This window comes from Ursus americanus, chromosome 30 (assembly GCF_024610735.1).
Source record: "Ursus americanus isolate L20-20 chromosome 30, mUrsAme1.1.p, whole genome shotgun sequence".
Lineage (NCBI taxonomy): Eukaryota > Metazoa > Chordata > Mammalia > Carnivora > Ursidae > Ursus > Ursus americanus.
Genome location: NC_142156.1, coordinates 5535776 through 5550195, shown reverse-complemented (window position 1 = coordinate 5550195; position 14420 = coordinate 5535776). Strand labels below are relative to the sequence as shown.

General features: G+C 34.5%; 1 protein-coding gene across 2 annotated transcripts in view; it reads right to left on the bottom strand.

The window, feature by feature from the left end:
- Nucleotides 1-14420, bottom strand: part of HORMAD2 (HORMA domain containing 2) — a 78993-nt gene that overhangs the window by 34277 nt on the left and 30296 nt on the right. The window contains exons 9-10 of one of the 2 annotated variants that reach the window (XM_045791328.2): nt 13969-14120; nt 13549-13802 (exon numbers count right to left, since the gene is read on the bottom strand). In XM_045791328.2, coding sequence (XP_045647284.1) covers nt 13549-13802; nt 13969-14120 — 406 coding nt within the window. Of the gene's footprint in view, nt 1-12304; nt 13803-13968; nt 14121-14420 lie in introns of those variants that run through there. The other variant, XM_045791327.1, reaches the window with a different exon arrangement.

The window sequence follows — 14420 nt, the reverse complement described above, 5'->3', positions numbered from 1 at the left end:
ATCAATACAAAGCAGGTGAGTGGGAGCAAAGCTGCATGGGCTAAGGAAATGACTACGGATGATAAAGTAACAATTATAGCAATGTATTGTTGGGTCTGTAACATTAATAGATGTAATATGTATAATAATAATATCACATGAATGGGGGAGAATAGAGCTATATACAAATAACATTGCTACATCTCTCTGGAATTAAACTAGTATAAATCTGAAACTTATTTTGATGAGTTAAGATGTATATGATAAGCCCCAAAGCAACCACTAAAATATACCAAACATAGTAAAAAAAAAAAAAAAAACTAAAGAAATTTAAATGCCTTGTTAAAAATATTCACTCAATACAAAAGAAAGCAGTAAAGGAGGAATAGAGGGACAAAAGCACTGAAACACATGGAAAGCAAAAAGTAAAATGGCAGTCATAAATCCAACTCTATCAATAACAGCATTAATGTGAATGGATTAAACTTGCTAATAGAGATAATGAGGGACATTTTATAATGATAAAAGGGCCAATCCATCAAGGAGATAAAATAATTATAAACATATACATCTAATAGAACACAAAATTACATGAAGCAAAAACTGATAGAAATAAAGGGAGGAATAGGCAATTCAACAACAACAGTTGGAGACTTCAATATCCCAATTTATATAATGAAGAGGACAATTAGGCAGAAGATTAACAAAGAAATAAAATATCTGAACAATAGTATAAACCAACTAGACCTAATATATCTATAGAACATTATATCCAAGAACAGCAGAATATACATTCTTTCCAAGTTCACATGGAACATTCTCCAGCACAGACCATAGGTTAAAGCATAAAACAAACTTCAATACATTTAAAAGAATAATAGAAAGTATATTCTCTGATCACAATGGAATAAAATGAGAAATCAAGAACAGAACAGAATTGAGGAAACTCACAAATATGTCAAAATTATATTATTACATATTATATATTATTATAATAACCAATGGGTCATAAAAGAAATCAAAAGAGAAATCAGAAAATACTTCAAGATGGATAAAAATGAAAACACAACATAACAAAACATTACACTGTTAGAGCAGTGCTTAGAGGGAATTTTATAGGTATAAATGTCTATATTAAGAAAGAAGAAAGATCTCAAATAACCTAAATTTCCACCTTAAGACACCAGAAAAAGTATAAACTAAATCTAAAACAGGCAGAAGAAAGGAAATAATAAAGATTATATTGGAAACTTATGAAATGGAGAATACAAAAACAATAGAGAAAATTGATGAAACTATAAACTGGTTCTTTGAAAGATCAACAGATTTGACAAACCATTATCCAGACTGACCAAGAAAACAAAACAGAAGATGCTGAAATAGAGTCTGAAATTACTAGAGTCAGAAATAAAAGAGGAAACATTACTACAGACTTTATCAAAATATAAAAAGTATAAAGGAATACCAGGAACAGTTATATATCAATAAATTAGATAACATAGATTAAATAGAAAATTCCTAGAAAGACACAAACTACCAAAACTCAAGAAGAAATAGAAGATCTGAATAAGTCTATAACAAGTGAAGAGATCGAATTAATAGCAAAAAAAAAAGAAAAAGAAAAGATAAAAGGCAAGAAAGAAAGAAAGAAAGAAAGAAAGAAAGAAAGAAAGAAAGAAAAAGAAACCTACCCACAAAGAAAAGCCCAGCCCCAGAGAGCCACTTAATTCTACCATACATTTTAAGAAGATTAATACCACCTCTTCACAAACTCCTCCAAAAAGTAGAAAAGGAGTGAACACTTCCAAACTCATTTTATGAGGCCAGTGTTACCCTGATACCAAAACAGAAAAAGACACCACAAAAAAGAAAGTTATAGATTAATATCCCCCATACATATGAACATAAAAGTTCTCAACAAAATATTAGCACACCAAATCCAGGAACATTATATCTATCTATCTATCTATCTATCTATCTATCTATCTATCTATCTATCTATATATCTCCTGTGATCAAGTGGACCCAAATCCAGGAACATTATATATATATATATATATATATATATATATATATATATATATATATATATATATATATATATATATCTCCTGTGATCAAGTGGACTTTTTCCCAGAAACATAAGCTTAGTTTAATATCTGAAAATCAATTAATACAATACATTGTATCAAAAGATTAAAAATTTATTCATTTGAGAGAGAAAGCATGAGTGGGAGGGACAGAGGGAGAGGGAGAGAGAATCCGAAGCAGACTCTGCACTGAGCAGGGGACACCCAGGCTCAATCTCAACAACCCTGAGATCACAACCTGAGCCAAAACCAAGAGCTGGGTGCTCAACTGACTGCACCACCCAGGTGTCCCTACTTCTAGTTCTTCTTTACCACTGTCTGAAGTACAAGGCTTCTGAAGTCTTAAGATCTCAGTTTTGAGATCCTAATATAAATGCTAAAAGAATTACACTCCCTACAATGCCTGGATTTTTTACAAGCCATAATCTCGCCTGTTTATCAATAGACAACTTAGCCTCAAATGGAAAACTAGAAGCACATATAGCAAGTATTAGAAAAATCAGCCAACTGAATATAAGTCTCGATAATTAAGTAACATTATCATTATATTTTTTCCAATGTGCAATTGACTAAATCTCAACAAAGTCTTCACTTTCAAAAAATCTTTTTTTTTTTTACTTTTATTTGTATTTATTTTATGTAGAATTTACTCCTAGGCCGTATGTTTTTGTTTCTTCTGTTTCTTCTGGGTTACCTTATTCTTCCATGCAACCTCCTCTTCTGGTTTAGAAACAATCTGCTCTTTTTCAGTAAGGATCATCTCAATGTGGCAGGGAGAGCTCATGTATGTGTTAATCTGACCATGAGCCCTGTAAATTCTATGCCACATCTTGGGGGCTTTGTTCTCCTGGATGTGCTCAATGACCAGGGAATCTACATCTAAACCTTTTAAGTTCAGTATTACTCTCTGCATTTTTAAGCATGTGCAGCAAAACTTCAGCACTCTTTTTGGGTTACCAACCCTGTGTCCAGCTCCACTGTTTGACCTGGGCACACCTACCAACTCTACCACTGTAGTGAAGGAATGGCACACACTGCTTCTGTAAAGTGACATCTTTCAGATACTTGGTAACTTTTTGGATATGCACACCCTTGATGGCCTGGGAAGTTTCACTTGTGTTCTTAAAGTGAACATAAAGATTTGAGCCTCTTGATTTGCATGATTTTGTAGGGTTTTCTGGGTCAAATGAATAACGAACCATTTTCAGAGATCACCTGAGGCCACTTACGGGAAGAGAAAAAAAATCCTAATTTAAATAGAACCTAATATTAGTTTTAATGGTTTTAGTATAATGATAACGTTGTATTATTTCAGACTATGAGGAGTATCTTCTTTTTAAACAAACAGAACATTCTCAGTCTTACTCCTGGTGTTTTTTTTAGCATTTCTTTTAATGCTAGGATTTAATAATAGTACATCCAAAATGTTCTTACCTAAGGTTACTCATGTTCAACTTTTCTTCTGCTATAATAAATATCAATATACTTTTTATTTCTTTATATAAGTAAAACATACACAGATCATTAGTGTGCTCTTCCCACTAGAAATAACTCTCTGATATGTTATAGAATGATCCATGTTTTAAAAAATGACTTAAAGGACTGGGAAATTCAACCAACTTTCACTCCTCTTTGCATGGTTAACAGAGGCTATAGCAATTACATTCTATAATGCAAAACAAAAATTAAATGAAAAAATTTTCCTACTTGACAAAAAGAAACTTTGTGGAAAGGACTAGCCCCATGATAGAGAATGATGTGTGGTTTTTAAGTCTGAATATTTTCTGTAGATAATGTGCCTTTTCCAACGTTTTCAATAATCAACTCCAATTCCAAGAATCTAAGATATCCTTGCCAACACTACATTGTATCAAACAAAACATATATGCTTCATGAGATGTGATGCTATGAAAATCATCAGACCATACTTCAAAAATGCAAAACTTCAGTTCAGAGTTTAGAGGAGAATATAGGTTCTGAACGAAAAGGCTCTCGTTTCAATCCATTGGCTGGAATAAAAGCAATTCTAAGGAATTCAGAAAATATCTTTCTGGCCCACACTTAAATGGTGCCATTTACTTTGGCACTAAGTACTTTACATTCTAATTTCTCAAAAATAAATCATTTGCACTAATTTTGTGTGTATTAGCACAAAAGGGTGAAAAATAGGCTTCACACAGGAAAAAAAAATGCATCCAAAAATGTTCATTGTACCTAGACAAAATGATAAACTATTGAGTTGGTTTTTAAGAAATACTGATGGCTGGGGCACCTGGGTGGCTTGGTCGGTTAAGCATCTGACTCTTGATTTTAGCTCAGGTCATGGTCTCAGGATCCTGGGATCGAGCCCCAAGTCAGGCTCCACACTCAGCAGTCTGCTTGAGGATTCTCTCCCTCTGCCTCTGCCCCTCCCGCTGCTCACGTGCATGCTCTCTCAAATGAATGAATAAATCTTTAAAAGAAGAAAAAGAAAAACTAATGGTTGTTAAATTAAAAAATTTTTCTGCCTTTAGCTCATCCTCAAAAAATATCATTTGTATGAATTATTTATGCATCAGTTAAATTAATGTGTTGCAGATGAGAAAATACACTATGCTGGATCAAGATTACTAGGTACAAAGGAAGGACTAGAAAAGATGTGTACAGAGTATCTAGCAACTCTTTCTAACATGGAGGTACAGAATCATAAGGAGCTCAGATAATTAGAAAATTATGACACATGAACACCTATCTAAAAAACTGATAAAAATTTGAATTCCAAAACAGCTATAATGGTTTAATAAACTAGGACTATCGGTCTCTAAAGTAGATGTGGGCAATACTAGCCTTCCATTTTTTATAACTGTCTGTATATGTCAGTAATTACTAGTCTTTTAAGGAGCCAGAGTTAATTATCTCTATTAGAAAGAAGTACTTTTCCCTCAGCATTTAAACTTAGCATAAAATTTAAATAAGATTCCACGTCCAATTCCACAATATGTGTTAGTTAGTTCTTTGAAGAAGCCTATCCAGCGGTCTCTCTCTAGTATGTGTCTATTGCTATCCATCCAATTGACCACAACAGAGAAAACAGGCCCAACTTCCCAGAATATTATGAGGTACCATTGTGTTTGTGTGGCCTTACTAGCTAGATCTGAAGCCCAAACCATCCCTATCAGGAATGAAGACCTGTCCTGAAGGGTTTCCCATAAACTCGGAAGAACCATGCAAAGTTTTGTAGGCTCCTTTGACGGGAACTCAGTTCATTACATCTTTACTCCCAATCCCTGCCACCTTCCCTCCCTCCCTCCATCTTTGTATCCCCTGTCCCAGATGGGACTTGCTCTTCAGGTGTCACAAGGCTGCATGACTCCACTGTGTGGGGAAATTGGCCTCACAGGCTATATATACACACGCATACATTTCCTGATTTCTTCTTAATTAAAAAAAAAAGCAAGGAGACTTAGCTGTTGCAGAGGTAGATAAAACGATAAGGACACATTTAGGATAGGTTTTTCCAGACAGTTCTATGTAACTGTTTTGTGCTAGGATGCCTTGGTCTCCTACTTGGGTTCAGTGTCCCATTTTCCAAGTGGAGTTAGGTTTTAAGAGTTCTTACAAGCTAAGAATCTTTAAATTTCAAATCTGTGTGCTTTATGGTTTCTGAACTTATTGTCAAATTACAACCTCACTTTTACATCATTCCTTGGATCTTAAGGATCATACCAGAAAATGAATAGTACAAATACTGAATAATTTCAACTACGGATGAAAAATTTTTATATTTCTCCTTCTGTGACTGAGATAAGGAATAACCTGAAAAAGAAAATATGATTAAAATCTTTTTTTTTTTTCAATCTTACAATAGTCTCACAACAATATAATATGTTAAATTGCTTCTTTACTACAGATCACTGGTGAAAAAGCAGTATAAGCTGCTTGGTCAAGATTTTGTGGACTTTCTATTTTAATAGAAAATTTTACGATTCAATATAGTTTTAAGAAATCTTTGAGTTAGAGGTTACAAAATGTAGAGATTGCAGCAAAGCCATAGAATACAGGGAAAGGTATGGAAAGTGCAGTATTGGAATTACAAGTCATAGAGACATAAGTTCTATACTATACTGTACTTTCCAACTTGCTTGGAACATCCTCTGCCTTGATCTCTGCCAATCAAAAAACAATTCACCCATAAAATCACCAATTCAATGAAACCTTCCCACACAGTGACAATTTATCCTTATTTCTGTATTGTAATAACACAGGCTTTGGAGTCCAACCACCTTAATCTGAATCCTGGCCTGCTACTTATTCACTGTGTATGTAGCCTTCAGCTAATTTCTCTAAGTTTGTGCTCCTTATTTATAAAATCAGGATAATAATAGAATCTACTTCATAAAATAGCTGGGAAGATTGAAAATGATAATACATGTAAAACCCTGAGAACAATGCTCTGCTGTTGGTTGATATTATTTCTATCATTCATACACTCTCCACTATTATTTCTCATTATATTATATAAGTACTGTCTCTTCAGCCAGAGTTCCCAAATGTAGAAACTATATTTTGTATGTCTTTGTTTTCCTCACAGTGCTTAGCAAGGCATTACTCTTGATAGGAATTTAAAAAATATCCCAGAGAATCTTAGCATGGAAGGGATCTCAGAGGTCAAACCAGTTTAACTTTTCCCCTAAATCATTATTTTCTCTTGCAACACCCTGGAGGTGATCATCAATACCCTATCTTGAACACAGCTGGTGACAAGGAGTTCATTTTGCTCAAGACAGCCGGATTTATTTAACAGCTGTCATTGTCAGAAAATCCATCCTGAAGAGGTAGAGAAGCTGGCAAGCTTCTGGAAAATGATTTGGTAATACTCATTCAAGAGCTATATAAATTTTCAGGCTCTGTATATTTCACTCCTGATACTATATCCTTAGAAAACAAGGAAAATTCTGTCATACATACAAAAGTATTTATTATAACACTATCTATAATAGCAAAATCAGGAATTAGCCTAAATGGTTTTTTAAGATTTTATTTATTTATTTATTTATTTATTTATTTATTTATTTATTTCAGAGAGAGAGAGAGAGCATGTAAAATGTTTAAAAGTACAGAAAGGCAGATTAAATACCTAAATGAAACAAAAGGTCACTAAAATTAGAAATGTGAAGGTGAAGGTGGAACATATTTATAAAAGTTAATGTTAAGTATAAAAGCAAAACAAATGGATATATAAACTATGATTAAAAGCATATACAAATATGTATATCTGAGAAAAGACTGGAGGTGATGGAACATACAAAAATGAAAACAGTATCAATAGGATGGTAGGAAAGTTGGAAGGTTTGCATTGCTTTTTAAATTACTTTAATGTCATTATAATATTGCTTTCAAATTTTTTAAGAGAAAGTTCTTCCTTCTATTGAGCCCAAATCAACCTCCTCTCACTCCCTGTGATTTTTATTTCCTGTTTCTCCTTCTGTCCTTTGAAATTACACAAAATAAATGAACTTGAAATATGCAAAAATGATTATCATAGTTTTAGTACGTTTATTCTCTGGCACTCCAGAAGACAGATTAGAGAGGCAATGCTGATATCAGGAAGACTCAGTAAGGAGACTGAATCAGCACAATGGCAGTAGGGCCAAACTCGAGAAATATTTCAAAGGTAAAACAGACAGAGAAGGTAACCAAAGGGATGTGAGAAGTGAGAACATAGAAGTTGAACACATTCCTGGTCAGGCCGTTTGATAAAATCATGGCTACAACACCAACATAATGAACCTGAGAGTTCATTATGAGAAATCATATTTGGTCAGAAGTTGAAATTCTATTTAGAGATGCTGAATTTGAGGTACTTGTAGGATATATATGTCTATATATTGATGGAAAGATCAATTTGAAGTCAGGGAGACAAAACCAAACCAGAGAAATAGAAGGCAAAGATAAAAGCAAAACATGAATGAAATAGAAAACAAACAAAAAGCCATAGAAGTGATCGGGACAGGTGCATCTGGGTGGCTCAGTTAGTTAAGTGTGGCTCAGTTAGGTAAGTGTCTGACTCTTATTTTCAGCTCAGGTCATGATCTTGTGGTCATGAGATCAAGCCCCATGTGGGGCTCTGCATGCAGCACAGAGTCTGCTTCAGGTTCCCTCTTCCCTTGGCTCCTCACCATGTGTGCTTGCGCTTACATGGGTGCTCTCTCTTTCAAATAAAGTAAACGAAATATTAAAAAAAGAAAGAAAGAAAGAAAGGAAGAAAGAAAGAAAGAAAGAAAGAAAGAAAGAAAGAAAGAAGGAAGGAAAGAAAGAGATCAGGACAACCAAAAGATGACTTTGAAAGGATAATTTAAAATACTGATTTCTGGGGCACCTGGGTGGCTCAGTCGTTAAGCGTCTGCCTTCAGCTCAGGGCGTGATCCCAGGGTCCTGGAATTGAGCCCCGCATCAGGCTCCCTGCTCCTCTGGGAGCCTGCTTCTTCCTCTCCCACTCCCCCTGCTTGTGTTCCCTTTCTTGCTGGCTGTCTCTCTCTCTCTCTCTCTCTCTCTGTCAAATAAATAAATAAAGTCTTTTAAAAAATACTGATTTCTGGCAAACATAACCAAGATAAACTAATGGGGCACAAATAAACAGCAACCAGATATGAAAGCAGGGAAATAGCTATAGAAACAAAGAGATTTTTTAAATTATAAGAGATCTTCATGAATAACTTCATACCACAATATACGAATATTTGAATGTGGGGGATGGAAAGGTCAGCTATTTATATTTTTTGGTATAAAGTTATTCATGGAGGTCTTTTATAATTTAAAAAATTTCTTCTGTTTCTGTCATTATTTCCCCCTTTTAGAGAAAAACATACAGCATATCTCTGTAAACTTCAGAATAGACAAAAAAAATTTTTTTGAGAGAGGGAGAGAGAAAGCATGAGTGGGGGTTGGGGGCAGAGGGAGAGGGAGAGAGAGAATCTTAAGCAGACTCCAGGCTCAGTGTAGAGTCCCATGCGTGGCTGGATCTCATGACCCCAAGATCATGACCTGAGCCCAAATCAAGAGTTGGACACTTAACTGACTGAGCCACCCAAGCACCCCTAAAATAGACACCCCAAATTTTTTTAAAGATTTATTTATTTGAGAGAGAGAGAGGAATCAGGGGAGGGGCAAAGGGAGAGAGAAAGAAAGAGAATCTCAAGCAGACTCCCCACCAAGCGTGAAGCCCAAGGTGGGGCTTGATCCCTTGACCTGAGCTGAAACCATGAGTCAGACACTCAACTGACTGAGCCACCCAGGTACTCCAACAGACAAAAATTTTTAAATGAAAACTGCCAAACATAGCTGAGAAGATTGATAAATTAGACTATATCAATATTAACATAATTAGTATTCTGTTCACAAATACTATTAGTGTTCACAAAATACTAGTAAGAGACCAAAAAGGCAACTCATAAAGTCAAAGAGATACTCACAATACATGTATCTGACAAAGGACTTATATATAGAATATATATGCAGAACTCTAACAAATTGGTAAGAATGAAAGACAATCCAATAGAGCCCAATAGAAAAAAATGACAACTTGAAAAGACACTTCACCAAAGAGTATAACCAACACGGCCAAAACACCTATGGAAAGATGTTCATCTTCAGTAGTCATCAGGTAACTGCAAATTAAAACCACAGTGACATAACATTACACACCCACAGGGATGGCTAAAATTTAAAAGATAGAAAATGCCAAGGGTGGTGAGGATGTGGAGCAACCACAACTCTCATACACTGCTGATGGGAGTATAAATTGGCACAACCACTTTGGAAATTGTTTTGTAGTATCTATTAAAACTAAATGTACACATATCCTTGACCCAGCAAATCTACCCCTAGCAGTTCTATTCCCACCAGAAATGTGTACATATTTCACTAAAAAACATGTTCAGAATGTTCAGAGCAGTACTAGTCACAATAGTCAAAACCAGAAAGCTATCCAAATGCCCATCAACACTAGAGGAATGAATAGCGAGAATGGTCTACAACAACATGCAAGAATATGGATAAATCTCACAACATAATGTTGAGTGGCTCATACTCTATGACTCTATATCTATAAAATAAAAAACAAGAGAAACTAATCTATGCTAATAGGAGTCAGGATAGAGATATTCTTGTTGAGTGACCCCAAAATAAGAGTCTTGGATTTCTGAGGAACTGGTAGTATTTTGTTTCTTCATCTGGGTGTTGATTTCACATGTTTATTCAGTAGGCTGGGACAAAGGTGAGATAAACAAGTTACCTAAGAAGCAAAATTTAAGATCCCACTTACCCTCACTTTGCTTGCCTCACCCTCATCCCAGCCCTGATGTTCAGTTGTGAATATTTATTGAGCTGTATCTTTATGATATGTTTTTCTGTATGTAAGTTATACTTGAATTTAAAAATTTTAAAGGGGTCTGGTTTACCTCATACCACAAATAAAAATAAACTTGAAGTGGCATAAAAACCTAAATGTAAAATGAAAAGCCTCAAAATTCTTAGAATAAAATATTGGAGAATTCAGTAGTCCCCTTTATCTGCAGGGAATATATTCCAAGACCTCCAGTGGGTGCACAAACCATAAATAGTCCCGAACCCTATATACACTATGTTTTTCCCTACACACACATGCCTATAATGAAGTTTAATTTATAAGTTAGGCACAGTAAGAGGTTAGCAGTAACTATTAATAAAATAGAACAATATAATAATGTAATGTAATAAAAATAATGTGAGTATGGTCTCTCTCCCTTTCAAAATATCTTACCGTATATATTTACTCTTCTTGTGATGATGTGAGATGATAAAATGCCTATGTGGTGAAATAAAGTGAGGTGGGTGACGTAAACATTAGGATGTAGTGTTACGCTACTACTGACCTTCTGACAATATGTCAGAAGGAGGATTATCTACTACCAGACTGTAGCTGACCAAGGATAACTGAACTGCAGAAAGCCAAACCACAGATAAGACAGTACTACTGTATTATAAATGACCTCAGGTAAAGAAAAACTTCTTAAGAATATTCAAAAGCACATGTTAGAGGAAAATATTTGATTACATTAAAACTAAGAACTTCTCTTTACCTGGAAAAAAAAAAAAAGAACTTCTCTTTACCAAAGACATCTTTAAAAAAAGTGAAAAGACATGTCACAAACATGGAAAAATTATTAGAACATAAATAAGTGAAGAAGAATTATTAATCAGAACATGTATTTTAAATCAATTAGGAAAAGATAAATAATCCAATAGAAAAAGAAATGAAAGACTTGAACAGTTCCTTTATATATAAGAAAACCAGAATGGCCAATATACATGAAAAGATCCTCAAACTCACTAATAATCAGGGAAATGCAAATACAAATCATGAAATATTACCATTTCACATCCTGTAGATAGACAGAAAACATAAACTCGAATAACATGAAGTGTTGGCAAGAATGTAGAGCACACTCCTGCAGTGCTGGTGGAGTACAAATTGCTACAGCCACTTTGGAAAACAGTTCGACATTACTAATAAAGTTGAAAGTGTGTAAGCCCTAGGATTCTTTGGTATAGGCTCTAGGGATATCTTGCAAATATATACCAGGAGATGTGTACATGAATGCTTACAACAATTAAAAAGAAAGAAAGAATGTCTATCAAGAGTAGAATATTCTACAGCAGTGAAAATGAATGAACAACCACACACAAATGGATTAATCTCATTTTTGATGGTCAAGAAAAAGAAGCAAGTCATGGAAGAATAACTTAAGAGTATGATTACATTTGTATAAAAGTTTTAAACAAGTGGATATACTCATAGTAAATTTTAAAGAAGAGTAATAGAAGGATTTTAAAGAAGTTAGGAGTGTGGCTACATTTGGAGGAGAAGGAAGGGGTGCCACAAGGAAGGGGCATACGGTGGCTTCTAAGGTAGTGACAATGTTCTATTTCTTAACCTGAAGGGAGGCTGCATGGATATTCTCATTATTCTTTAAACTGTACATACTATTTCATACACACTGCTGTATGCATGATATTTTCAAAATAAAATGATTTTTAAAAGCATAAAATGTTCTACATAAAATGTTCTACAAAATAAAATGTGTATGAATGTGTGTGTTCTATGAAGAAAAACAACAGAATTTTCAGCAACAAACTGTCAGCAAACTGTTCACTAGACTTACTAAATTCTTTCATATAATTGGCAAACTGAATGAGTTTACCACAAAGTCCTGATTTTTGTATATATAGTTCCTACTAAACATATGCTTGGAAAGTGTTATCACATGTCTTATTTAATCTATCTATTGAGCTATTCCTTCTCAAGTTGTCCACTTTCATTTCCATTGGTAAAAGATAAATTCTTAATTTTAAAAAATAAAAATCCAGCTGAAACATGCCCATTCTTTTCTTAACCTTTATTTTTTTTAAACCAGCCTATGTTAACTGCATCTTCTTGGAACAGAATCAGAAGAAAGTTGCATCAAACTATAAAGCCATTAGCATGTGTGACACTGTGAAAATATCAAAGATGAAAAAAAATCCTGTTTGGTTATATTATTTATATTAATTAAGGACTCTTTTCAATATATTAAATCTAACACAAATTTAAAGAACCAGAAAGAACCTTCGAACGTTATTTACTACGGTCATCTTTTTAAGTAGGACTCAAATCATCTCAAGCAAATAAATTAGCACCCCAATTTGAAAATAGCTCCTGAAAAGATTTTATAGCATCACCTCCCATTAAGCAGTCTGAAAATTTTTTATGTGTAACTCAGAACTTTTTAAAAATAATATTGACATACAGTAAACTTTGTTATCCAGATGACAGGCCAGGACACTGTGGGGCCCTAGCAAGTACTCAACTCCAAGTCTCTACTGGAGGAAGTAGGAAAGTAAAGGGCTCAGAGGCCTATCCGTTTGGCTCCAGTGGCTCCAAATGCCCCAGCCTCCTGGCTTTCCCCAGGGACCTAGCTCCAGAGCTTGTTCTCTCTACATAACCAATAGTTGACTATCATTTTGTTTTCACTCTGACTTGAGTTTATCCATAACTTTTTTCTCCCCCAACCTGCCCCCACTCAATTATCCCATAATCAAGAACTTATTTATACTTTCAGTGAGTATGAATAAATACCTAGAATATTTTTTAATTCTAAAAATGTTACATATAAATTTAAAAAAGAAAATCCCAAATTTTCTAAATTCATGGATACCTTTTATAAAAGAAGTATACTGGAAAGTCTTTTTTTTTTTCTTACTCCTAGTCATGGACAATTTCAACTAACAAAGTATATCCTCTTCTTGAAGACAGTACTTTTTTTTACAATAAAGACTCCCTGAGGTCAGAGGCTAATTTTGTTTTCGTTTTTATACCTGACAGACTCCATTGGACTGTTACTGTGACATAACCTATGTAGGAATTAAAAATGTTAGCTGTGTTTAGCTGAAGCAATGGAGGCTCGCTAAAGCCTTGCCTTACATGATTGTTGCATTCCTCTTCTTCTTCATCGAAGTCTAGACCCTGATGAGCGATCTCAGTAGTGCCATTCTCCTGAAATAGATTGTTCTCCAAATCAGACACTCTGGTGGCCTCAGTTGTGACTTTTACTTTCATGCTATGAAAGCCAGTGGAGACCAATCCCACTTGCAGGTTTACAGGCTCCCCCTCGAACAGCAGGAAGTGTGAGTTTACCCCTTCTTTAAAACCAGGGGGTTGGTAATCATGTGGAGTCACTGCAAAATGAAAAGGGCAGAAAACCAAGAAAACTGTGAGTTTCAATAGAAGAAGTCAAATTAATCTTTCGTGTGTAGCAACAGATACCTCTTTCAGATACTCTCTCTCCATATAAAATATTACTTCGATAGTTAAGAAGGAATTTAACTAGAGGTCTCCACCTACCTGCATTATAGTAGTGGAGCTTCATAGTAAGTATAACATCATTAGGAAGGGGTCCAAGGTTCTGCATCAGTATATATAATTTACGGATCAGTAGAACACTGGCTTTCTTAATATCTTCACTGTTTGTCCCACTTTCGAAGCTTGTACTACTGCTATAACCATATGGAAAAACACCATACTTTTCAATCATGTACAATATTGAAAATCTATTTCAAAAAGAACAATACTCTTTACCATATGATCAAATAAATATAAAGTAAACATCAGGACACTTGAGATCATTTTTAGAACGTAAATTAGAGCAGTGATTGTATTTTTTACTGTTATATACAATGGATTTCTTAAGTGGCAAGTTCCCTTAAGGCATTTTAAACATGACCTGATTTTTTTAAAAATTTGAGTTACAAATAACCACGTGCCATAATGGTGAGAATAATGGATTTGGAATTAGG